Source organism: Nannospalax galili, unplaced genomic scaffold, assembly GCF_000622305.1.
Source record: "Nannospalax galili isolate Female #2095 unplaced genomic scaffold, S.galili_v1.0 scaffold976, whole genome shotgun sequence".
Lineage (NCBI taxonomy): Eukaryota > Metazoa > Chordata > Mammalia > Rodentia > Spalacidae > Nannospalax > Nannospalax galili.
Window position 1 is genome coordinate 339,869 of NW_008339381.1, and position 26,162 is coordinate 366,030.

The 26,162-nt window shown below is 41.8% G+C and overlaps 1 protein-coding gene across 1 annotated transcript in view; it reads right to left on the minus strand.

Annotated features, from left to right (window-relative positions):
- Positions 1-26,162, minus strand: part of Itga8 (integrin subunit alpha 8) — a 215,974-nt gene that overhangs the window by 25,391 nt on the left and 164,421 nt on the right. Inside the window, exons 25-27 of the mRNA XM_008833886.3 lie at positions 24,805-24,963; positions 13,725-13,853; positions 9,414-9,527 (exon numbers count right to left, since the gene is read on the minus strand). Coding sequence (XP_008832108.1) covers positions 9,414-9,527; positions 13,725-13,853; positions 24,805-24,963 — 402 coding nt within the window. The remainder of the gene's footprint in view (positions 1-9,413; positions 9,528-13,724; positions 13,854-24,804; positions 24,964-26,162) is intronic.

Here is a 26,162-nt window from a genome sequence, read left to right on the forward strand (position 1 = left end):
GATGTGGAAGCACAAAAGACCTTAGATAGCCAAAACAACCCTGAGCACTAAGAGCAACACCAGGGGGATTACTATACCAGATTTTAAGCTGTATTACAGAGCTATAGTCATAAAAACAACATGGTACTGGCACAAAAATAGACCCATAGATCAATGGAATAAAATTAAAGACCCAAATATGAGTAAATGTAATTTCAGCCATCTGATATTTGATAAAGGGGCCAAGAACATCCACTGGAGGAAAGACAGCATGTTCAGTAAATGGTGCTGGCAAAACTTGATCTCCACTTGTAGAAGAATGAAACTAAACCCCTATCTTTCACCCTGCACAAAAGTCAATTCTAAATGGCTCAAAGACCTCAATGTAAAGACTGAAACTCTGAAATGATTAGAAGAAAACATTGGGAAAATTCTACAAGATAGAAGCATAGGGAAGGATTTTCTAAACCGGACATCAATTGTTCAGGAAACAAGGGCAAGAATTAACAAATGGGACCTCATTAAACTAAAAAGCTTCTGTACATCAAAGGAGACAACCAAGGAAACAAACAGAAAACCCACAGAATGGGAAAAAATTTTCACCAGCGACACATCCAATAGAGGTTTAATAACCAGAATATATAACAAACTCAGAAAACAGAACCAAGACAAGAAGCAATGCAATTAAAAGATGGGCTAAGGAGCTGAACAGGGAGTTCTCAAAAGAAGAAGTAAAGATGGCTATGAAACATCTTAAAATATGTTCAACATCACTAATAATTAGGGAAATGCAAATTAAGACAACTTTAAGATTTCATCTTACCCCAGTCAGACTGGCTAAGATAAGGAAACAAATGATACCAAATGTTGGAGAGGATGTGGAGAAAGGGGAACACTCATCCACTGCTGGTGGGGCTGCAAACTAGTTCAATCCCTATGGAAAGAAGTGTGGAGAACTCTTAAAAAACTACAAATGAACCTACCATTTGACCTACTTATACCACCCCTTGGCATATACACAAAGAACTCATCCTACTACAGAGACACTTGTACATCCATGTTTGTTGCTGCTCTTTTCACAATAGCTAAGAGATGGAAGCAACCTAAGTGTCCCTCAATTGATGAGTGGATAATGAAAATGTGGTTCATATATACGATGGAGTTTTACTCAGCAGTAAAGAAAGATGAAATCATGAAATTTGAAGGTAAATGGATGGAACTAGAAACTGTTATACCAGGTGAAGTAACACAGACTCAGAAAAAAATCGACATATGTTCTCCCTCATATGTGGACCCTAGAACCAGACTTTGATAAATTAGTATGTAACCAGACATAACTACAGGAACCAGAATAATGGAAAGGAAACTGGGAGGTAAAGGAAAAGAAAGAACCTGAATGAGAAGAACAGTAGGAAACAGGCCTTAATGAGGGAGATGTGGATAAAAATTAGGTTAGTTTAAGGGAAGGGGAGGGAAGGGTATACAAGGAACCTAGGGGATAATGGGAAAGAAGGAGCTCAAGAGAGGTAGGACCATAGGAGAAGGGTATTAGTAAGGGAAAAAGGGGGGAAATGTGGGCACCTTAAGTGGGAAAACCATGATGGAGGGGTGAGACAAGTTGAGAGATAAACAATGTCTAGCTAGTTTTGAAAGCCAGAGGGAACCATATTACTCCTACACCCTACTGACAAAGTATACATAGCAGATTAAGAAATGAATGTCTAGGAAAGGTTTTTCTGAGAACAACTGGTCTTTGCCCAAGATTTATCTACATGACACACAGTAATTAAAAATACCAGACTAGTGAAACTAACTTTCTTGGGTGTTTAACAGACATTCTTTAAAGTCTATAATTTGGTCAGAGGGACATAAAGGACAGTTTTTGTTCCTTGCCCTCCTAGGTCGACTAGTTCCAGGGGACTATGAGCATCTCTCAAAATGTCCTATAATGGTGGTGGGTCACCTGTTCTGTTGATCACGGAGGCCGAGGAGATCCCACCAGATGGACTTGAACAAGTGTCCAGTCTACAAAGAGGAGGGTCTACACAGAGGAATCATTTCCTCCATGCTTCCAAGTGAAGCCAGCCATGGTTGAGCAGGTCCTTTGACTTATCTTCACATAGGCGGAACTGGTAAAAGAAAGGAGCCAGGGGCTCCTCTCAAGCCCCATGTGATCCCTGAGGAACAGATCCTCAAAGGACCTTAAGAGTAAAAACAAATTGATTTATCTGGGCCAACTGTATGGCCTTAAACACCCAAAAGGAAAGTATAACCAAATAAAAGGGGCCAATATTATTTCTTAAGCATCCATATGCATAGCTAAAGGCTATGTAACAAGCTACAATGCCAGATAGGAGATACCTTCTTTTGAGTTGTTGGCCAGGGTGGCCAAAGGGACTCCCTGAGAGTAATCCAGCATATAACTGGGAAAATGAACAGCAGACTCCAGTCTTATCCAAAGGAATATTAACAACTGATTACTGCAAGATGAGGAACAGCTGACCCTCCTAAAACAAAGACCTCTAGATAGGATGACTAGATTAACCAGAAGGGCAAGTAGTGGGGAATGGCTGGGGGTGCCGACAACACAGCAGACAGTAGCAGGGATATCAGAGTATAAGGGTTCTAGTCGGGGGAGGGAGTCTATGGGCAGGTGCCATCTGGAAGTGGGTGTATAGTTGAATAAGATGGTTTGGGATGTTCTGTGTGATATACACACTCACAAATCAACAAAATTTTTTAAATGTATTATATTTGAGGAGGAAGCATGGAAATTTACATCATGCTAATTAGTAGAGGTGATAAACAGTACTACTGAAATCTACCTGATGACTTTATAGACATATCCAGCCGCCAAGGATCCAAGTGCAACCAATTATGACTAGTAATAATCAGATACAGATTAGAGATGCATGCACCAACACCTCAGTGGTAGTAGCAAAAACAATGAGTCTTTCCATATTCTAAAATGAAATGGAGATCTTTTTTTAAAGGTTAAAAACTCATCCAATTTTATGTCTTACAGGGCTTATACTGAGTTCAATAATATATAACTATATTAATTCAACCATGAACTTAGACCTAGGAACTTGCACCCCTTGTGAAAGAGATGTACTCTTGCTCTGGAGTGTGTTATTGAATATGTCAATGCTGATGTAATGAAATGCTTCTTCTAAGTATGTGGTTATTAAATAAGTAATTAAAAAAATACCTCTGCCTTTGAATCTGTCCCTTGATTGTGTCTAAGGGGTGTGGCTATGAGTGGGAGGCAACAGTTTTCAAAACCTTCAGGTGCAGTTAAGTCTAAATCAATGAGGCCAGTTTTATGGGGCAGGGTCTTCCACCAATCAGACTTCTGAGGCTATCTCATTTGTAGGAGATGGCTGGAGCAGGAGTGCACCACCTGGGACAGGAATGATGGGATGGCAATGACCCTTTGGATTTGTCTCCAAGAGTTAATATCCTGAATTGTGAGCCTCTTCGAACTGAATTAAATGAGGGTGTGGCTCAGAGTGCAGAGGCAGCCTATTGTTTTGACACTCTTTATTAAAGATTTATTTTATTTTTAATTATGTGTATTTGTGTGTCTGTATGTTTGAGTGTATGCTGCATATGTTTGCAGATGCCCACAGAGACCAAATGAGGGCACTGGCTCTCCTGGAACTAGAACTGGAGTTACAGGTGATTATAAACCATCTTACATAGGTGCTGGGAATCTAACTTTGTCTGGTCTTTTGGAAGACTAATATCCATTCTTAAGCACTGAGCCACTTCTCCAGCCCCATGCTTGACAATCTTTTTAAAAATATACATATTTAGAATATTTTATTTATTTTTATTTTATGTTTATGAGTATATTGCCTGCCTGTGTGTAAGTGCACCTGTGTCATGCAATGCCCATGGAGGTCAGAGGAGGGTATCAGATTCCCATGGAACTAGAGTTACAGATGGTTTTTAGCCACCATGTGGGTGCTGGAAATTGAACCATGGTCTCTCTAAGAGCAGCCAGTGCTTTTAACCACTGAGCCATCTCTCCTGCCCCATGTTTGACAATCTCTAACATGTTAAGGTCTTCCTTTCTGTTTGGAAACCTTATGGCTTCAAGCTAGATCATTTCAGTTTGAGAGATGCAAGAAAATGCCTGAAAAGCGAGAAATATTTACTGTAGTCATGAAACCAGAATAAACTGTGGATCGAGGATAGGATGAGTTGGCAAGGATGTGGTAAAATAGCCAAATGTCCAGGCTGAGGAGATAGCTCAGTAGGTATTCATTTCTCTGTTCTGTAGAATCTACTGGGGAAGGTGAAAGAGCCACGTGGTTCACGTAAGCAGAATGCTATACAATATAATACAGGAAAAAATACTGGGACTGGGACTGTTGGTAGACAGCTTGCCATGCAAGTGTTACGATGTGTGCTTCTAATCCCAGTGCGGAGGAAGCCAGAGACAGGCAGAACCTGGGGCTCACTGGCCAGCGGGCCTAGCCTACTTAGTGAGGTCTAGGGTTCCAGTGAGAGACCCTGTCTCAAAAACAAGGTAAAAAGCATGGAGGAATGACTCCTGAGGGTATCTCCTGGCTGGCTCAAAGCCACCAGTCAAGGTCATCCCCGCAGGAATTCTCAAGCTACCTCAATGACTTGTTTTTGTTTTCTGATAACCACAAGTTTTTACATTTCTTGAACATCTGCTGTTTTATTATCATTTGCCGTAGTCCAAGAAGGACAGTGTATTATGATTTGTGTATTTGTTAGTTTGATTGACTTCATTCTGAATAAAGACTATGTGGCCCAGGCAAGCCTAACTTTGGCCTTAAGTGTTTTGTGCGTGAAAAATGTTATGAGCTGCTTTCCTGGGTCAGGCACTGCTGGGGCTGGGTGGGAGACTCAAAGACAAAAAACACATTCTTCCTTCCCTAGAGGAGCTGACAGTCCAGTGTTTTTGAGGGAGGCTCCCTCCAAATCCAGCTTCCAACATTCTTCTTAACAGAACTCCTTAGTGTTTTGTATAACATACAGCAGACATTCACCGTTTTATTTGCTTGGCAGTTCTGAATCCCAAAATTTACTTGTATGGTTCATGCTTGTACTTAAGCTTTGAGGTAAAGCCAATTCATGGTGCTCCTTGGTCTGAGGTCACATGGATAGCTCTCACTTCTGGCTGGATAAACACTGCCTGGTAAGATGTGGATTCTCTCTCTGCCTCCTCTGTCTCTGTCTCTGTCTCTCTCCATGTGTGGTGTATAGATGTGGGTGTTTGCACAGGTGCGTGCATGCATGTGGCTGTGGTGATCAGAGGTTGACACTGCATGTCTTCCTCAGATTACTCTCCATGTTGCTTCTGAGACAGTCTCTTATTGAACGGAGAGCTCATTTATTGGCTGCCCTGGCTGCCCTGTGAACCCCAGGAATCACTTACCTCTACCTTACCTCTCCCAAGTGTTGGGGTTACAGCAATGCTCGCTGTGCCTGGCTTTTTATGTGGGTGATAGGAATGTGAACTCAGGTCTTCACGCTGGTGGGGCAGACACTTTACCAGCTGAGCTATCTCACTAGTCTGAAAAGTGGACTCCTGATAAAGGTTTTGCCTTTTGAGGTGGTAGTTGATATTGTCATGAGGCCAGAGACCTCAGTCTTATTTGAGAGGGGACATACTAAAGGTCAGAAAGTCAGAAAGCTACTATTAAACACAATGCAGGTCTTCAATGGGACATATGATAATGACCGTGTGATCTCATCCTGCAGCTTTGAAGAGAAATGTACTCCCTTAAAGTTCTAAATGTGTTTTTCAATAGAATTTTCTCAAAGAATGGAAACTGTCTTTATCTGTATAGTCCTAGAAAGGAATCACATCTAAGGCTGTTGATCCCATAAAACATGATCAGCACGATTAAGGAAGTGAATGTTTAATTTTATTTAAGTTGAAATACTTTAAATTCCAATAACTATATGTGGGTATTACTATTATTACCTGGTTAAGCAGTACAACCCAAGAATTATATTTTCTTTATCATCAGCTGTAATGGTTTGCACCTAATCCCATCGCTCAGGAGGTAGAGGCAGGAGGATTATCAATTGGAGGCCAACCTGTGTTGTGACATTTTGTCTCAAAACAACAAATATTTTCCTTCCTGGATCCTGAAATAACATGTTATGCAATATACAAGTCCTTTAAAAAGTGATAAATCTCTAAATGCTGATTAAAAAAAAAATCTCTATACTGTGTTTATAGTAACCTATACTGTGGCATAGTAGGTTAGCAGTCCCACAATGATTATGATATAGAACCTCAAGTAGGCGACTGTCATCACATGGTGATTTCTGGTTAAGCACTTTAGCCAGGACACATCTCTCAGACCCCTTCTTTTACCAGTTAGGTGACCCTGGGAAGGCCACATGACCTCTGTGTCTTCATTTTCTCTGTAAAATGCAGTTGATAATAACCGTATGTATTCTACAGGCTTGCTGTAAGAATTAGTAATTCATACGAAAGCATTTATCCTGGTGCCTTGCTACATGGCCATCATTCAACAGAAACCTGGCTCTTTGCAGACAGACAGACCTCTGGAAAGGTTGGCTGGCTGTTCCTTAATGTTCAGAGAGCCATTCTGACATAGTCTGTTCTGAGTCAACTGAAGTGTCAACACAGTACAAAAGAAGGCCATTAATAGAGCTTGCAGAGTTATAGCTGACTTCAGCTAAGTAGAATAAACATCATAAATAACTGATTAGGAGAGGTTCCATCTGAGCTGCCCATACATCAGTGGATTTTCAGGAAAGAAAGGAGACTTTTAGCCCAATCCTTTCATCCCACAAAGGAGGGAATTCAGTCCCATGGAAGCCAAGTTGAACACAGCCTTGTAGGATCGGAGGTAAGCTTGTGCTTCCTGACCCTGTATCCACTCAGACAGTGAGGAAAGATGTAATTTAAATAAATGTTTACACATTTATTTCTGTTATTCAAGTACCTCATCTGGATACTCAAGCCAATGCAGACTATTTGCACTTGATTATAAGTATTCATAGAAGGAAAAAGTAAACCCTGTAACTTCCATATCACTGAGGATTGAAGGCCCCAGGAAAATTAAGAAATGCTGGGCACTGCTGAAGAACATGGGCTTAAACCCCACGCTAACTCTAGAACTTGAGCTCTTTAGCCTCTCTGAACTAGTTGGCTCATTCACAATGTACTGGTTATAACTGTATTGACTTTATAAAGGTTTTAGTATTAAATAAGCTGCACAGAAATTGAAAAGAAAAACAACTGTCTTCCTGTTTGTTTTATAATCAAAATTAAATAAGATTCATTGTATTATCAAATTATTTTAAATAATAGGAAACATGAAAATCTAGAGACACAAAATTCTGTGTTTGTAAAGAAATAAATTCTGTGTCACAACAGGGCAGATGAATCTGTTTAGTTTAGTAGGTCAAACATGAGTCAGAAAATGCTGACTCCAACCTTCTCTGTACAATAAGGCCTTAACACAGTAGTACATTCAATTGAATTTCATTGTCTCCATGTTCAGGAGACAGAACAATCATCATCAGGCTGGGGAGACGACCTAGTGGGTAAAGTGCACACACTGCAAGTGTGCTCGATAGATTTAGTGTCAAACTGACGCACCTGGGTAGAGGGAGCCTCAATTGGTGAGTTACCTCCATTGGATGGGCCTGGGGGTGAATTTTCTTGATTATTGAGTGATGTGGGAGGGCCCTGCCCACTGTGGGTGATGCCACCCCTGGGCAGATTGTCCTATATTATATAAGAAAGAAGGCTGAGCAGGGGCCAGGAGAGCAAGCCAGTAAGTAGAGTTCCTCCATGGCCTGTGCTCCAGCTCCTGCCTCCAGGTTCCTGCCCTGAATTCCTACCTTGGACTCTCTGATGAACTATGACCAGGGAGATGTGAGTAAAAAAAATCCTTTCCTCCCCAAGTTGGTATTGGTCAGAGTGTTTTGTCACAGCAATGGAGAAACAAACTAGAACAGCAAGTATGAAGACCAGAGTTTGGATCCCCAGAACCCCGACATAAAGGTCAGGCAGGCATGGTGGCTGTCTGTAATCCTAGCTTCCCAGAAGCAGAGACAGAGATGGGATCCCTGGAGCAAGATGGCCAGAGACAGAGATGGGATCCCTGGAGCGAGATGGCCAGCTAGAATGGCTGGGAATTGGTGTGCTCTGGGTTCAGCAAGAGATCTTGCCTCTATAAATAAAGAGGAGGGTGATCAAAGAAGACACCTGATGTCAACTTTGGCCTCCAAATGCATGTGCACACACATTCATGCACACCTGTATACACGTGTCCATACACATGCAAATATCCATATACACATGCATGCATACCACCGCCCCCCTCAAATAATTCATAAGCAGTGGTCTTCTCCATGGCAGTGCAGGATGCTACTGCATAGATAAGCAACGCAGTGTGCAGTCTCCCAATCTCACAAAACTCTGCTGAGATGCTGGTCTGGCTGGCGTCTGGGCTGCAGGATGACTTTCTAGGAGGGGCAATCTTCCCTTTTTCTTCTACGTTGGTTCTGTATGTTTAGTTTCTGGACATGTGCTTCTATCTCTGTACCAGCCACGCTTTCATGGACTGCAGGTACTGAGGCCCTGCTCTGTCCTCTGCCTGACTGTCCAGCAGTGACCTAAGTCCTTTGTCTGACTTGCAGTTACTAGGTCTTAGGGCTCAGAATCATTAAATTGTCTTTATCTGCAGGGAAAGGTAATCACATAATCTTGGCAAATCTCCCCTACAGAAATTACCCTTAAAACATTTAAAAGTTAAAAAAAAATCTTAAAAAAATTAAAACTTTAAAGTTAAATATTTTAAGGTTTAAAAATCTATGAAAAAAAAATTTTAAATGGCAAAAAAATGAAAACTCTAGGCCAGGGAAATGGGTTATTCAGTAAAGTGCTTGCTGCACACGCATGAGGACCTGAGTTCTGATCCCCAACACCCATGTAAAAGCCAGGCACGGCAGCACAAGTCTGTAATCCCAGTGCCGGTAGAGTAGTGGGTATGTATGTATGACATGTGGATCCTCAGAGCTCACTGGCCAGTCAGCTTAGCCCATTAGTAAACACTAGGTTCAGTGAGTTCCCCTTCTCAGAAAATACGATGGAGAAGCTTGAGGAAGACACCTGAAGTCGACGTTTGGTCTCTACACACATGCATACACACACACACACACACACACACACGCATACACATGCGCACACACATCCTTACAAACATGTATATACCCCCCACCCCTGCACAACACACACACACACACACACACATACGCATACACACACACACATCCTTACAAACACGTATATACCCCCCACCCATGCACAACACACACACACACACACACACACACACACAGATAACGAGGCTTCTTCCTGAGCTTCTGTGAGGAGGTTATAGGTGAGTGGTGGTATTTCTCACCTGGAGGAACGTGTGGGCCCACAATCGCGATCTGACCTTGAGGACTGCGCTTTCTCCACCTCCCAGTCGTCTCACTGTACAAGAGACTTTCAGACACTCAATATTTGTACAGTTCTGCAAAATACGATAGGAGAGGCAAAATATCAGTGTTTTTAAATTGTTATTATTTTTATTATTTTATGTGTATGTGTGTATTGCCTGCATGTATGTAAATGCACCCATGTTGTGCAATGTCCTCAGATGTCAGAGTATGTCTAATTCCCTGGTACTGGAGTTATGGATGGTACTTAGCTACCATATGGGTGCTGGGAACTAAACCAAGGTCTTCTGCAAGAGCAGCCAGTGCTCTTAACTGCTGAGCCATCTCTCCAGTCCCAACATCAATGTTTTTAATGGTAGTAAAGAATCAACCCTGAATTCTATTTACTTATATTTTATTTCATCAGAAGTCATTATCTTACCTGAAAATTTAATTTACCCTATTTAATTTAGAGAAAGAACAAACTCATTGAGCAACTGAGGCAAAGAATAGTTAATGATAGTGAAGCATCATATTCTGATTGAAAGAGAGGTAAAATGTATCATAAGATATAGGAGACACGCTCATTTCTGAGGATGCCATCTTCCTGTGGCGACCAGTGAGTTGTCCTCTTTCACCTTCTCAGAACTCAGGAAGATGCTTCTTAGAGATGCCTGATACATTGGGAAAATCTGGAAAGAGTCACAGAGGAAGTTTTGAGTCCATGTCAACTCAAAGTTATTGACCCATGGACAAGAAATTGTTCTCCAACACTCTTCTATCCAAATTACTTCCTGATGGTAAAGCATGAGTTCCATTTATTAGGGTGTTTTTAAAGCAGTTCTTAGTATTGTCCAGCTCGTGGGAAGAGTTCATTATGAGGACATTCTACTTATCAAAATGTATCTTCTTAACTGGATCCCAGGGTCTAGAGGTGCTGTTTAGGGGCGGCTGTAGAGCCTTTAGGACGTGGAACCTGGCGAGCAGAAGGTGGTCACTAGGAGTGAGATTTCAAGATTATACCTGCTTCTGGTTCCCACCTGCAGTTTTTGCTTCCTGGTCTACTGCAGTATGAGGAAATGCTGCTGCCCAGAAGACCCAGTACCTTGTACTCCCCACTGTGACAAACTGAAACCCCTCTGAAGTGCTGAGCCAAGTAAACCTTTCCTACCTTAAGTGGTTTCAGTGAAGTATTTTGATCACAGTGATGGCAAAAATGACTAATATGCCAAGTATGGGAATTAATGGGTTCTTCACAGTCTGTTTCCCATGTGCTATGTGTGGAGTGGTACTTCTCTTACTGTGCTGGAGCTATGATCAAGAAACATCGCTGAAAGAGCAGAGTCAGTGCAGAGGCAGACAGGGGCTGACAATGGAATCCTGAGGTACAGGGCATTTAAGGACGGGAAGAAGAGAGGATCATAAACAGTTCCAATGTGGGGTCACCAAAAGGTAGGAATGCCACCAGGAGAGGACATTTGGGGAAAGCCGAGGGCTGCCATGGACACAGGAAGTGGACAATGTATCAAATGCAGAAGAGAACTTAAGAAAGACAAGGTTGTTGTAAGTTGAGAAACAAAAGAGAAGGGAGAAAAGTTTGGGGGGGTGATCATGATGAGAGTGGCGGGCACCTGAGGTAAGGCGCAAAGGTAGTAGTCTTAGGCGGGAGAAAAAATTCCCATGTTGGAGATGCAGTTTTTAAATGCAAATTGGAAATTATGACCCTAAAACAGGATGCTGGCATTTTCCTACAGGATGCTGGTACTTTCAAATTCCTAATCAGAAATGTGATTCAGTAGGTTGTTTTTAACCAAACAAAAACTGTAGGAGGTCTTATCTAGCTTTTGATTTTAGAATAAACTTTGCATAATCACCCTCTAGTCAGAGTAGTCTTGATTCAAGGACATAGGGAGATGTATCATTGGCAGTTTTTAAACCAATAAGAGAAAAAGAGGAGAAAACATTGCTTAAAAATCAGATATCAAAATCAAGGATTGTTTGGGCTATATTTGCAAGTGGAAAAGTTTCTGTGATATTTAGAAATTGTGAAAATTGTGTTAAAAATATTGAAGAAGTAGCAGAATGGGAAAATTGAACCCTAAAACACATGTGCATAGAGTTTTCAAAAGATTATCATTTATTTATTGCTTTTGCATATTCCAGAGTTATATAAACAAGTAGAAAATTACAAGAAGCATTTGAATCTTGTTTTTGTAAATGGCTGGTTTTTGAAGAAATTTAGATATTGGTTTTTCAGTTGGATTCTTCCCATTTTTACTGCATACCACAGGATTCTAGAGATACCAGTTTTTGTTGATGATAACACAGCTTTATTCATTTATTCATCCTACAAGGACAGTGTGCGAATTGTTTACACTTACATTTTCAAAGCCTTTATAGGATCTTAAAAAATGTACAGCCATTTTCAAACACTTGAAATGCAAGCCTAGGAGTCATTCTGTGTTTCTGAGGTAACAGCTTAGAGAGGGCCAACAACATGGTTTGGGGGTTTCAAGGCTCCCCACCTGGACAAGGCAGTGACTATTGCTCCTGAAGAAACACTATGGAGCTCTCCTTGACTCTGGGTTCTACCTTACTGGTTCCTTGGCCTGAAGCATCCTGCCAAAGGTCTCTCTCTTGTGCTTGCCCCCTTGGATAGGCGATGCTTAGCTTCGGCTTGTGATTTCATTTTGGCATTACTACAAGATAATGCATGTCAAGCTGAACTTCTGCAGTGTAACTGTGGGGCAAGAGGCATCTGCTCAGCCAGCCCAGGCCCTATCTGGGAAGTACCAGGAAACAGTATTTTCAGCCTGCCTCCACCCCAAGGTCCTGGGTGTGTTTGCTGGCCTGCAGAGGATGCTGGGATTTCTGGTGATCTGATTACTTCTGTAGAGCTGGAGAATGCACTCGTACCCTCCTACTCCTGGTGGAGCTGGTCTGGGAAGCCCTATAGAACTGAACGTTGACACATGCATTGAACTTTTGCTGCAGGGAAGAGGATGAGCACTCGGGAAGAACGGGCACTGAGGTTGAGTCGGGGACTTGCACAAAAATGCTGACTCATGCTGATGGTTCTGCAAAGTCCTGACTAAATTCAGGCTAGGTCACCCGCAGCACCTTAATGCCGACTCTCATGGGGTCAGCCCAGAACACACTATTTTTTTTTAATAAGCAGAATTTTTTACACTAATACATAGAAATATAATGCAATAGTTATTGATAAATAGGGCTTTCCTCTCATCCTTTCGTCGTTTGTATTTTAAGCTAATTCATATCCATTGTGTATATTAATGAGTTTCTCTGTATTTTCATACATGTAGATCCTACTTTGATCTTGTCTCTAGCCCCACTCCCCGCGCCCCCTTACCCTTCCTAGGCTGGCTTTATGCTTGCTATGTGTAGCCAAAGATGACCTTGAACACCTGATCTTCCTCCCTCCACCTGCCACGTGCTAGGATTATAACTGTGTACCACCTGGCCTGTTTTACTTAAAAAATTTATTCCACAAATGACAGAAAACAACTGATCCTTGATTCCTGCATCTGGCTTGTTTGCTTCATACGATGTCCTGTAGTTCCATTCATTTTCCTGCAAATAACATGATTTCTTTCTTCTTCAAGATGGTATGTGTATTGCGTATGTGTGTTGTATTTGTCTTATCCACTCATATGTTGAGAGGTACCCAGGCTGTTCACATAACGTGGTCACTGTGAACAGTGAACAAACATGAAGTGCGGTTGTCTGCACTTCTTTCCTGGAACACACCTTCTTGCCTCTTCTTGGAAAACTGAACCCCATGAAATTCGGAGACGGGGCGACACTGAAAGGACTCACCAGAGGACAGGCTCCCTGCATTCATTAAACTGTCTATGCTGGGCAAACAACTGAATCTTTGTGCTTTTAAATTGATTTTAATACTAATCTACAAAATAACTGGATTCATTATGACATTATCATATATGTCTAATATTCCACTCACTCATATTCATCCCCTGTCTTGTACTTTCATGGTTTTGGAATGGATGCACAGTCATACTTTATGCATTTTTCCATCTGTTTCTCTGAAGTGGCCTCTATGGCAGATTTAGAGGAATACGAAGGTTCTATTACAAATGCCCCTCAATCCTTACAAAACAGTCACTTTCATTTTTCATAATACATGCTGCCAAAAATGGTCAAGCACATCTGAGAAGACTGCAAATAAGACTTGAAGTTAAAACTGTCTGTACCCGGGAAGTCTGTCCAGCCCAATAGGTTTCTTTGGTTCCTATGCATGAGAGACAACTCACCAGTATTTTTGCAGGGCTCTGTCTGTGGAGCTGGGCCACAGGCACATCCCGCTTCCTGACAAGATGGGGGATGGTGGAGTTTCGCAGAAAGGCGCTAAGCTCTGGGGTGTCATCTGGGGAGGCAGCGGGCTGCAAATGGAAAGCAGGAGAGATCACACTTGATTCCATTCACAGTTGTTATCTTTTCATTCACCTTGAACTCTGGGAGCTTGAATTGGACTCACATGAGAGTTCACCTGTGTTGGGAGTACCAGTGGCACATTGGACAGTAAAGTGACCTACTGACAAGAAACAAGCCTTCCTTGTTCCAGGAATTCTCCAGTTACAGGAATTTATGAAGCATGGGCACATGCATCCTTGGGAAGTTTATCTTGTAAGGATAAGATTTCAAGCAGAAGTAGTTTCCGCAGGGTGACATCATGAAACTGACTTTCTAGTCACAAGTTACTCTTGCGACGAAGTGGGGCTGGCTAAATGAAGAGATGAATGTAGAGGTAGCAGGAAAGGAGGGAAGCAGCCTGATATCATCAACCACTTAAAGTCTCCGTGACAGTGTCCCCTGCTCCTGTGCTCACAAAACATGGACATAGGAAGGGCTGTTCTAAGGAAAACGAGTTTCCCAGGGATGCTCCATGTACACCGTGCTGTAACTGAGCTTACTTTCCACACTTCATTTGTTTTGTAATTGTCCTAGAACTGGCAGTTATTTATCTCAGGCTCCATTCTGAGCACAACTGATGGCTGAAAAAATATGTTGAGTGTTTCAATAAACCACACACAATATGCTATTTATATTATTCTAAATGTGCTCAGCCTGCAGCCACATGCGGCCATAGACAACTATGCACACAGTCCAACGCTATGAATGCGTGCCTTTAATCCAGCACTCAGGAGGCAGAGCCAGGTAGATCAATGTGAGTCTGAAGCCAGCCTGGTCTACACAGTGAGTTCTAGCAGGGCTACATAGTGATAACCTATTTCAAACAAAAACAACAACAACAGTAATAATAATTGTAAACTCACAATATGAGAGTGGGTTTATTTTGTATTTGACTGTACCGTTCTCACATGTGAACATCTACAGATGACAACGTTGTGTTTCAGTGACAACAAGTTGGACACACCTATGACCAACTGAACATAGAAGCCTACCATCTAGTTCCACCCTGAAAGTTAAGCCTTCTTTTATCTGGATCTGTAAGTGATGGGAGTAGAATTAGTATCCTCATCTCTGGAATGAAAAAAGAAATTCCTGCATCACAGTTGTGGGGTGTACCACAAAAGATAAAAAAATGATGCTCACTATATCACAAGAAGGGTTGATAGAGTCTAGAGGGATCTGTGGGAGAGACAGATGTGTGGAATCCAGACTCTTCAACATGACATGGTCCTCTACATGCTGGGCTTTATCTCTGCTGGTTTCTCTACACTCATCTCACCAAGAGCCCCTTGAATTCAGCTCTCCAGCATCCGAAGTGTTTTCCACTCCTAAGTTACAACAGGCCAATGCTCTGAGCTCCTTTTTCATGTTGTATATGTGTTATGTGGCCCATCAGTGCCCATTAGGCTGAACCACAAGTACTACTAACTGGGCTGAATGAGAAAAAATAAAGTGAGAAGCATAGAATCACATACAGTCTCCTAGAAAACATCAGAAAACAGGCAGAGAAAGAAGATCTAACAAGGAAACGTCAGCTGGGGTATCAGGTGGAAAAGCTATCCAGGAAAGTGGTTTTGCTGAAGCCCAAGGAAAGGGACCTGCAGGTACCACAAAGATCTTGAGGAGAAGGGAAACAGGATGAGGGACAGAAGCATTGTCTGGATACGTTACTTAAACATTTGTGAATGTCCTCTCCTCAGTGGACAGTTCCATAGGTAAAAATCAAATTGCTGTAGCTCAAGATGGAAGGGGTTTGGACAGGCGGACAATTGTTTGAAAAAAGTGCCAAATAGTCCTTCTACCACTGCCATCTTAAAGTAACCTTTCCCCACCCCTTAGTCTCCATAGATAGTGCCAGGCAACTGAGAAGCATAGTAGGACCCAGTCCCCCTAAAACCAAGCAACCAAGCAAGCAAGCAAATAAACAAAAAAGTAGTTCCCGGAGGCTTAGAGTTGGGATGAACCTTAAGTGGGAGGGCAAGAGGCCCAGTCTTGAAGAGGATACTGGTCAAGCTATTTGCCTTATGTTTATTTTGATGATGGAGGAAACTTAAGGAGTTTATAAGATCCAAGGAAGAGACAGTAGAAGAGGTTGAAGATACAGGGAATGGAGGGTGGGGGGCATTTGATGTAGAAAAGTTAAATCTTGAGCTGTAGGAGGAAATGTCCTTTCTCTGAAAGTATTGTGGAGAAGAGTTGAGGATGGGAGAGAGGATTAGAAGCTGTGTGTGGTGGGCTGAGTTTTGTGATGTGAAAATGTATCATTTGAAGACTCTTCAGTTTTAAGATCACTACCAGTAGTAATAATGTGAAAGAAAATGGACAAGAAATGCCGGGAGAGGAATGAGGACTTGGAGAAGCCAATGAGGAGAATGAGGACAGAGCTTTCCTGTGACGGGAGTGGCCTCATGAACAGCTCTAGCCAGCAGGCCATAATGGTCCCATCGGCAAAGGGGTGGAGAAGCAGGACTGTGGAACTGTTTCTGGATGGATTTTCAGGGCCAAGACATGGAAGGGCACTGAAGGAGGGAGATTAAGACAGTTCATAAAGGATGTGCAGGTAGCTTGTCTTGGATTCTAGGCGTGGCTGGAAAGTATAGCCAAAGGCAGCCGTGAAGGAGGGTGCGCTAACTGCCTCAGAGAAAGTATTTCCTAAAGGCAGAGAAGGCTCGTGGAGACAGCAAGTGAAGAACATTATAAAAATAGGAGAAATTTTTGAAGAGTAGGCTGTTGAGTTGAGTTTGACAGAGGCAAAGTATCTAGAGAACATGTTCAAGACCAGTAGCCAAAGCCCTGAGATGTGAGGTGCGTCGATGGAAGCGAGGTAAACTCAGGTTAGCCCCAGGGATGCTAGAATATTCCAGGACAATGTCAGAGTCTGTCCTTGCAAGGAGGCCAAACCAAGGAATTGTTCATAGATGCTTAGTGATGGAGGACCTGAGAAAAAAAGTGTTACAGCCTAAGATTTTAAAATTGATCTTAGACAATTCAGGATTGTGTAAATCCCTAATTTCCTGTATGTTTTCTATTACATATGCTGTATGTGTCTGCCATTGTGGCTTTCAGATTTACGGTGTGCAACTTCTCTTTCCTTTTTCTGTTTTTTTTTCCACTTTATTTGAGACATGGTGTCATTAAGTAGCCCAGGCTAGTCTTAAACTTGTAATCCCCCTGCCTAGCCTCTAGAAGTTAGCTGAAGTACAGACTAGAAGTACTGCAAAGAACTGGGTCATAATTCTTTTTGTGGGTGGAGAGAGAGAGAGAGAAAGAGAGAGAGAGAGGTTGTATGTGTTCAGATCCACACACATATCTGGAGGCCAGAGATATCACCCTTGGCTGATGTTTTTATCAGGTGCACTCTACCTTGCTTATTTGAGACAGGGTCTCTCATTGGCCAGGAATTTTCCAAGTAGGCTAGGCTGGTTGGACAGTAAGCCCTACGGATCTGCCTGAATCTGCCTCCCTAGTGCTGGGGATTAAAATGTGTACCACCACACCTGATCTTTTTTTTTTTTTTTTTCTTAACATAGGTTCTTGAGATTGAATCCAGGTCCTTACACTTGTGAGACAAGCACTTTACCAACTGAGCCATCTCCCTATCCCCTAAGTCATGATTCTTTAGTCCCAGGTTACAACCCATGATTACTATCAGTATTGGTAAAACAATGACCCAAAGACAAGAACTTGGTTTCATCAGATGCAGATTATATATAAAGAAAGAACATATCCTACTCAGGGACGTTATCATTTGGTAATATTAGTACGTTGTTCTCTGGATGAAGCATATGGCTTACTCTGAGCTAGAGAATAAAGTTTCTGCAAGGCAGAGGTTGACAGAACATGTTCCTTTCATTTTATGACACTGTTTTTTTCAAATAAAGAAATGCCACTCTTAAGCACCATAGTCAAAAGGTCTTTAAAAAGCCCACAAGCCAGTTTTCTCAAATGGCATTCCAGAAATTATTCCAAAAACAAAACATAACAAAATGGAAGAAGTTATCCAAGAAATGTAAGCAATAATTAAAATTTCATTTCTAGACCAATATTGGAGTCGCTTTCACAGTTGTCCATGAACCCACGGGTCATGTTTTCCTTCAGTCTGAGATCACTGGAGGTTAAGGAGGCAGCTCTCTAAGTATTGGTCCTAGGCAGACAGAGTTCAGAGTGTAAACTGGTCAGACACTGTGAGTAGCAGGAAGTAGACACTCAAGTGACTTCCTAAGAACAATAGCTTCTTTCTGCAACAAGGGAACAATTGTTAGTAAATACTTTTTTCTCCAGCTGCTACTTGGAATTTGACCCTAAGAAGCATTTTCTATTTTCATAACTCTTTGGCAAACTCCTCACTCTGGCGTAGTATAAATTTATGGATTAAAGGGACAATATGCAGTCAGAATGGGTAACTCTGTTGAAAAACAGAATTTGAAGAAAAGTGGTCAGGTGAAATGGGATTGAGGGTGCTGAGAATCCAGACTAACGTGGCATCCTGTCCTGTTTGCAATGTGCTTTTGGATTCAGGTATTCCTGACATACAAGAGACGGTAAACTAACATCATGGGCTTCTTTGTCTGCAATTAAATCTAAGTGGAAGTAAGCCCAGAGGCAGTCTACCATGCAATTAAGACAGAGATGTTAAGGGTTTGGGAGGAAAGGGAAACCTCATTGTTTTCTTCCTGAAAGCTTCATGCAAGGGTTAACTAGAAGAATCAGCTCACTCCATTGATGGTGTTGAAGAAAGTTTTCTTAGTAAAAAACTAAGATAAGGAGGTATGTGGACTGACTGGCTTAGCTCCTCCCCCATGAGGCAGAGTCCGCAGGAACGAAGTTGGCTAAGGTATTTTTATTTTTATTTATTTATTATTCTATTTGTGTGTGTGTGTGTGTGTTTGTGTGTGTGTGATGTATATGTATGCATGGGTGTGCACATGCATGTGTGTACATATGTGTGGAGGTCAGAGGACCACACATGTCATTCTTCAGGCTCCTTCCACCTTTTGATTGAGACAGCGTCTCTCATTGGGCTAGAACTTCATCAAGGAGGCCGGGCCAGCAAGCTAGGAAGCTCTAGGGATTGCCCTGTCTCTACTGGCAAGCATATGTTCCCACACCCAGAGTTTTGCGTAGGGTCTGGGCCTCCATACTTAGGTTCTCACGCTTGAGAGGAAAGTACTTTATCAACTGAGTCAGCTTCCTAGCCCCAAGGTCATTTTAATTGCACAGAATATAGCTAACCTTGGAACTGGAATTTTCCCATCATTTTCAGTAGAGTTGGTAATCAATTGTTACAAAATGTGCACAGCCAAGCATGATGGTACAGCCTGCAATGGTAACATTTTGGAGGCTGAAGGAGGATTGTGAGTTTGAGAGCAGCGTGGACTGTACAATGAGACGTATCAATACACATGCACACACGCACATACACATGGAGAGAGGGAGAGAGAAAGAGAGCAGGATGAGAGAAAGAGATGAGATGAGAAAGAGAGAGGAGGAGAGAAAAAGAGATGGGGAGAGAGGAGAGAGATAGAGATAGAAGAGAGAGAGACAGAGACAGAGAGACAGAGAGAGAGAGACAGAGAGAGAGAGGAAACTTGTGGTCATCCAATGATAGACCAAAAAAGAGTTGATATCCAAAGGGTATATTCTCTTTGATGGTTAAGAAATGGATCCACAGACACTTTTTAAAGGATTAATGAAATTCTTTACAGGAGACTGCTAGCATTATGGCAGGATGGAGGGCTGGAGAAGATAAATTCAGGAGCTAGCCTGGCTCTGTTGCTTAGATCTTCTGAAGTCATGAAGATGTTTTTTCCCTCTAAGGAGAGCTTATAGCTGAAGCAGCAACTAATGTTTTAGCTGTGAAAAAAGTTCTGCCGGCAAATGTTCAAGGTCCTCAAAATGATTCCAAAAGGTATGAAAAGAAACAGTGGGCAATGGTAAATGTAGGCTAAATGCTCTTTAGTTTTTATGACTTGATTTTAAAGGTGTGTGTGTGTGTGTGTGTGTGTGTGTGTGTGTGTGTGTGTTTGAAGCCAGGGCTACATACATGCTAAAGGCTAGGGAGGGAAGAATGAGTGAGAACTAACAACAGTGTCCCTGAGTTTTGAATTAATGAGAACCAGTAGACTAAAGACAGTTAACAAAACAGAGTACTCTTAAGGCTAAGACAAACTATGTAAATTTGCCAAGCCACTGTCTGCAGGCCCACTTGATTCTAGAAAACTATTTGCAGGGCTATAATCCTTGACAAATGAACTAGTTCTGGGTTCCTGCCATCCCTGTTTGTACGATCTGGTTGTAATTTGAACTTCCTATGAGATCAGTCTTGCTGAAGCAAGAGGAGACTTTGTAGTCACCTCCTGTGCCTCCAATGGCGTGCTTGGGACCTGGCCTTCTCCAGTGCTTCTTGCTGCTCCAGTCTCTGCCACTGCAGTCATTCCCAGTCCTAGGGCAGGTTGTATTTGAGCATCTTCATCTTTCTCCCTAGATACAGCCTCACATCTCTTAGCCCTGTTTCTGGGCATCTCACACTTGGGCTGCTTATTATAGAATCTTGCCACCCCCCCCCAAAAAAAACCCAAAACAAAAATAAAAAACAAAAAACAAACTTAAAATCCTTTACTATTTATGAAACGCCTATTTCCTTGGTTGGGCTTATTTTTCAACCTCATCTTATCTAAAGATCATAGTGTGTTTAAAAGACTGTCTCAATCCAAGCATAAAGTCCACCAAAATAACAAAATTGGTAGTTTGAAAAACAATATTTTACTGTCTTTAGTCTAGTTGAGAAACACTTTGCTCAACTCTAAAATCGTATTCCAAGAAGGATCTGGAACAAATTAGGTTTAATGGATTGGTCTGAATGCTGTAGACAGTTGAGTGTTTCAAAATGTTTTAGATGGTGGATGGGGAAGAAATGCCACATTGAAATACTTTCCTTCTGTCCTAGACCGTGAAGTGTGGAGGCAGAACCATCATGGATGTTTGTTCATTCTCCTGAAGTCACAGAAGACAGGTAACCAAATCCAAAGAGGTCAAAACCATCACTGCCGACACAACTCGAAAGGCAGCAACCTCTTTTGTTGGGGCCAAAGTACCAGTAGGAGGAAATGACTAACACCTTTGCATAGCCCTCTGCCGACCTCAGCTGACCCTCTGCTGATCTCAGCTGGGCCTTGGCTTCTTCGGGTGAGAGAAAGAGGTGTGTAGCTCTCCCTTTAGTGCCTGAACCTGTTACCTCATGTTTCTACTTCTCTTTAGACTCTGAGGTTTGGACACTGTTGACAAACCAAGTTGTGTGAATCTCTATGAAGCCTGATGGGGTGCAGACAACTATATTTAAAAAAAAGAAAGAAAAAAGAAAGAAAAAAGAAATGCACTGACTTCTAGTGGCATCAGTGTATGGTCACTCTTGTCCCATCCTACCTTGGAAGCTGATGTTCTGGTAGAGACAAGTAAAGAGAATGTGGGTGAGACTACTTGCTCATTGCTGATTTAAGACCCCTTAGGTTAGAATAATCCCATATAGAGGCAATTGGTGTCCCTCACTCAAGCTTGGGGGATATTGGATTAACTTGGTAGAATAGCTAAATTGTACCAGCTACTCCTGGGGAAACAAGCAATAAGTGAGCAAAGCCAAGAATACACAGGGGAGAAAAAGTTGACTAAGATGTATATCTGAGCACAAGAGAAATGAATGTGACTGAAAGGAAGTCACTTAAATGGTGGCAGGGGAAAATATAGTGGGGAACAGTGCAAGTCTCTCAACTTCAGAAAGTTGGCATGGGCCCGCGGAGAGGGGGAGCCCGCGGAGGCGCTGTGAAATGCTGTCTTCTGCCCATGACAAGGCTTTTGCAATCAGGAACTCACTGTTGCTACAAAATCAACCCAGTCAGCATTTCAGCATGGGTGGATAAGGGGCTCATGAAGCTCCACCCATAGCTGAGGCACTGTTGGCAGGTGGTGACTGGTGGCCGAGGCAGAGTCGGCATCTTTGATGGTGGCCACTTAATGGGTCACCCATGCTCCGGTGGATGGCCCCACACCCATGCTCATGAGATCAGCACTAACTGGATTCAGTGGGTTATAAAAACAAAAGAGAAGGTGGGAAGGGAACATGTTGGGGGGGTGCCAAGGGAGACTGGAAGTGGGGAGTAGGGAGTGGATATGATCAAGATACATTGTATACATGTATGAAATTGTTGATGAATAATAAAAATATTCATTAAAATTGTAAATTACACAAAGAAAAGAAAGAAAAGAATTGTAGAACAAAGTGCTTAATGATCTTTAGTGGCTAGAACAGAATCCCTGAGACCATATTAACTAGGGAAGATTTATTTTGGCTCATGGTTCTAAAGGCTGGTAAGTCTGAGGCCATGGAGCTGGTACCCACTTGGCTCCTGGTTAGGACTCCCTGGCAGAGGGTGAAAGAGGTCACATGGCAAGATAGGAAGCAAGAAAAAGCTTAAAGAAGCCATCTTAACAAGCTGCATTCACAGTAACAGACTTATCCCAAGACTTGCTCTTGTGAGAATGACATTGACCCATTAATAAAGGCAGACCTCCTACAATTCAAACACACCTTAAGGTCCCACCTTTCAACACTATTACATTAGGGAACATTTCACATTCATTTTGGAAAAAACTCACTACATCCAAATCATAGTGTAAATAGTAAATAATCGTAAATTAGTCCACTTGCTGGGTTAAGTAAGAATGAATATTGGGATTTAAATTAATTCTGGACTTTAACAAAAGTATCTCTGTGTTCTTTTCACTAAATGTATTTTCTCTGTTTCTTACTAAAAAGAAAACAACTTTATACTACACTTTATTTTTAAAATATTTATTATTTTATGTGTATTGCCTGCATGTGTGTAAGTGCACCCATGTCGTGCAATACCCTCAGAGGTCAGAAGAGGGCAGAAGACCCCCTGGAACTGGAGTTACCGACAGTTGTGCATACTCAAGTTGCATTTTTAAAAAATTCCAAGTCTTGTGCAGATTTTTAATGCAAACACTTTAAAGAATAAGTGGGTAGCAGAGAATGCCAGGTGCTTAATGTATGCTCCCACTCGGTTTGCATGAATCTGTCAACATTTAAGGCACATTATCTTTTAGTACTGTTCCCATCATTGGAAATGATTGTTAAATTGCCACAAAGGAAAAAAAATAACTTACAACCAGCATAGTAACATTAAACAAGTTACATAATATATACAAACATATATAAACAGTGTCAACTATAAGCTAAACATTGCATTCAAGGAGAGTTAGAAATCTTCTGCTTGATCATGTGCTTCAAAAATCTATGGCTGAAATATAGTATATGTTAAATACACATCAGGACGTGTGAAAATTTGAGTTATTTAAATAGTATACATTAACATTTGAATGTATTATTTTATAATAAGCTGTTGCTCTTAAAGACAAAATCAGCCCAATGAAGGGCAAAGAAAGAGGAAATGGGAAAAAAATTCCCAGAAGTATTTGAAATAATTTTATGTCACGCAATGGTTTTATTTAAAGCCTCCATAAAGAAGGAGGTTTGCTCGCCCTTGTGTCCTTTACTGTTGAGCTTCCTGTTAGGCTTCCTCCCTCTACATACAGCATCTGGGGTTGAAAAAGAAGGCCTTTCACTGTGGTAGCGACCCAGGACCTGTGACTGGGTCCTGGATGGCTGTCTGTGTTTCAGGAAGTCTGTGCTTGCACCAGAGACACTGGTGTCCCTGTAGCTACTAGAATGTTCTTAAGTCGTCTTCTGAGGACAACATCTGATTCACAAAGCTTTGTTTTTGTTTTCATGCAAATGTGACATTTTCAAGGGTTTATGTTAGTTAATTTTTTTCCTTCCCATAAGGAACCTAAGCCAGATTTGAGTCTTATCTGGATGGGATCAGCCTTTGGGATGCTTGAGCTCTTTGGTAATGACCATGCGGCCAGCAGACCAGCTGGGTGGACAGAAGGTAGGAGTAGATGAGATGGAGAATCTCAGGTCCTGCCCGGACTCTGTACTCTAATAGAACCCCAGGCCCTGCCCTGATCCTGCATCATAAACGACCCCCTAGGCCAGGCCCTGATTATACTGTATTCTACTCGACCCTGTATTCTAATAGACCCCCAGGCCACCCCTGACCATGATTTCTTCTAGATCTCCTGATGCATTTGAAGTCTGAAATGCACAGTTTTGGGCTTCTCTATAATATTTCACGACCATGGGGCCCTGAATGTTCTGATTTGGTGGTTCTCAGGGTATTGAAACGGCCCTTGGCAAATTCTCACATTTTTACCACTTGCTGTTGACAACAGCTGCAAGAGCCCATTTTGGCAAAGGTCCTCATGTCTTTGGGAAATAGGCCAAAAGACTTTTTAAAATTGCATTTAGTACTAATTCTTCTAAGCATAATATGCCTATTTATGATTTTGATTGATTGTATTATTAATTGAACAATATATAAAAGGTACCTATTGAAAGATGACAATAAACTCAGAAATTTAAGTTTTTTTGGAGTGAGACTTTACATTAAGCTAGGTATTTAAAATGAAAAGAAAAGGTCTAATCAGTGATCAGTGATGCCACCTAAAACTACTTCAGTTTTTAAAAATATTTTATTTATTATTTTTATTTTATGTGTATGAGTGTATTGCCTGCCTGTATGTGAGTGCACCCATGTCGTGGAATGCCACAGAGGTCAGAAGAGGGCTTTGGATTCCCCCGGAACTGGAACTGGAGTTAAGGACAGTTCGTAGCCGCCCTGTGGGTACTGGGAATTGAACCTGGGTCCTCTGCAAGAGCAGTCAGTGCTCTTAACCGTTGAGCCATCTCTCTAGTCCCTTCACTTTTTTTTAGAACAAGTCACCATTAAAGCTTTTACTTATCACAAAAAATAAATCAAGCCACTGGTCAGACTATGGTCCTACCTTTATATCCTGTGGGTTGATCTCAGGATTTGTTTGACATTGTAGAGGTCCCAGAGTCTGAAGATGAAAAATATAGAGGAGAAATTCGCCTCTAGCAGAGAATGGCCAGCCCACTTCCAGGATGGTGTCACTGATGGTGCTAGGTCCAATATTGTGCAGCTGCAAGCAAGTGACACATTAGGAAATAGCACAGTCCAACTCTGCATATCATGCACCTGGTTTTTTTTTGTTTGTTTGTTTGTTTTGTTTTTTTTGTCTTTTTGAGACAGGGTCTCCCTGTAGTCCTAGCTGACCTGAACTCACTATGTACACCAGGCTGGCCTTGAACTCACAAGGATCCGCCTGCCTCTGCCTCCCGAGTGCTGGGACTAAAGGCGTGTGCCACCATGCCCAGCAATGCACCTGTTTTTAAAAGCATATATTATTGGTTTTAACTATGGCAGTGGGAAATATGTCCATATGGGCAGGATGAGCTCTGAAAACATATGTTGGTGTTTAAGGAAGGTGCTGTCTGTGAAGCTTGGAGCATGGATTTCGTCACTGAAGACCATGCATATGGAGCATCCTTTATCCAAAAGGCTTGGGACCAGACGCATTTTCAACTTCAGACTTTGGAGCATTGCACATACATAACGCAATTAGGGATGAGACACTATGGTAAACACAAAATTTACCGATGTTTCATATATACCTTACTATACATAGCTTGAAGGCAATCATAATTTTTTTTATTGTATTGTGTCTGTGTTTGTGTGTGGGGCATGTGTAAATCTGTGTGCATGTGTGTGTGTCTGTGGAGACCAGAGGTTTACATACGGCATCTTCCTGGATTGCCCTCTACCTTACATTTACTGTCTCTTATTCAAACTTTCAGTTCACTGATTCAGCCAGTGCAGTTAGCCAGCTTGCTCTGGGGATCCCTGTCCCTGTTTCCCATGCACACATGGATCACAGGCAGGTTGCCACACTTATTCGGAATTTACATGGGTGCGGGGGATCCAAACTCTGGTCGTCATGTTCACATGGCACGTGCTTTACTCATTGAGCAGACTGCCCAGCTCATTGTAAACATTTGTAATGTGTCTGCATTTTGACTATGACTTGTCCGATGAAGTCAGATACGGATTTTTACTTGTAACAGGCACCACGTGAGTGGTAAAGAACAAAAAAGGGTTTTGTAATACATTTTGTTTGTTTTCAGATTGCTGAAAAACACGGATATTTTATCTGTATTCACCATATCTGATCATTGTGCTGTTTACCTTGAATTTATGCTAATTTAATGGTAGCACTAGCTGTGCAATTTTAATTATATGTTTTCAAAACATGGTGGTTCTCTCTTTACATTGAGATTTGCC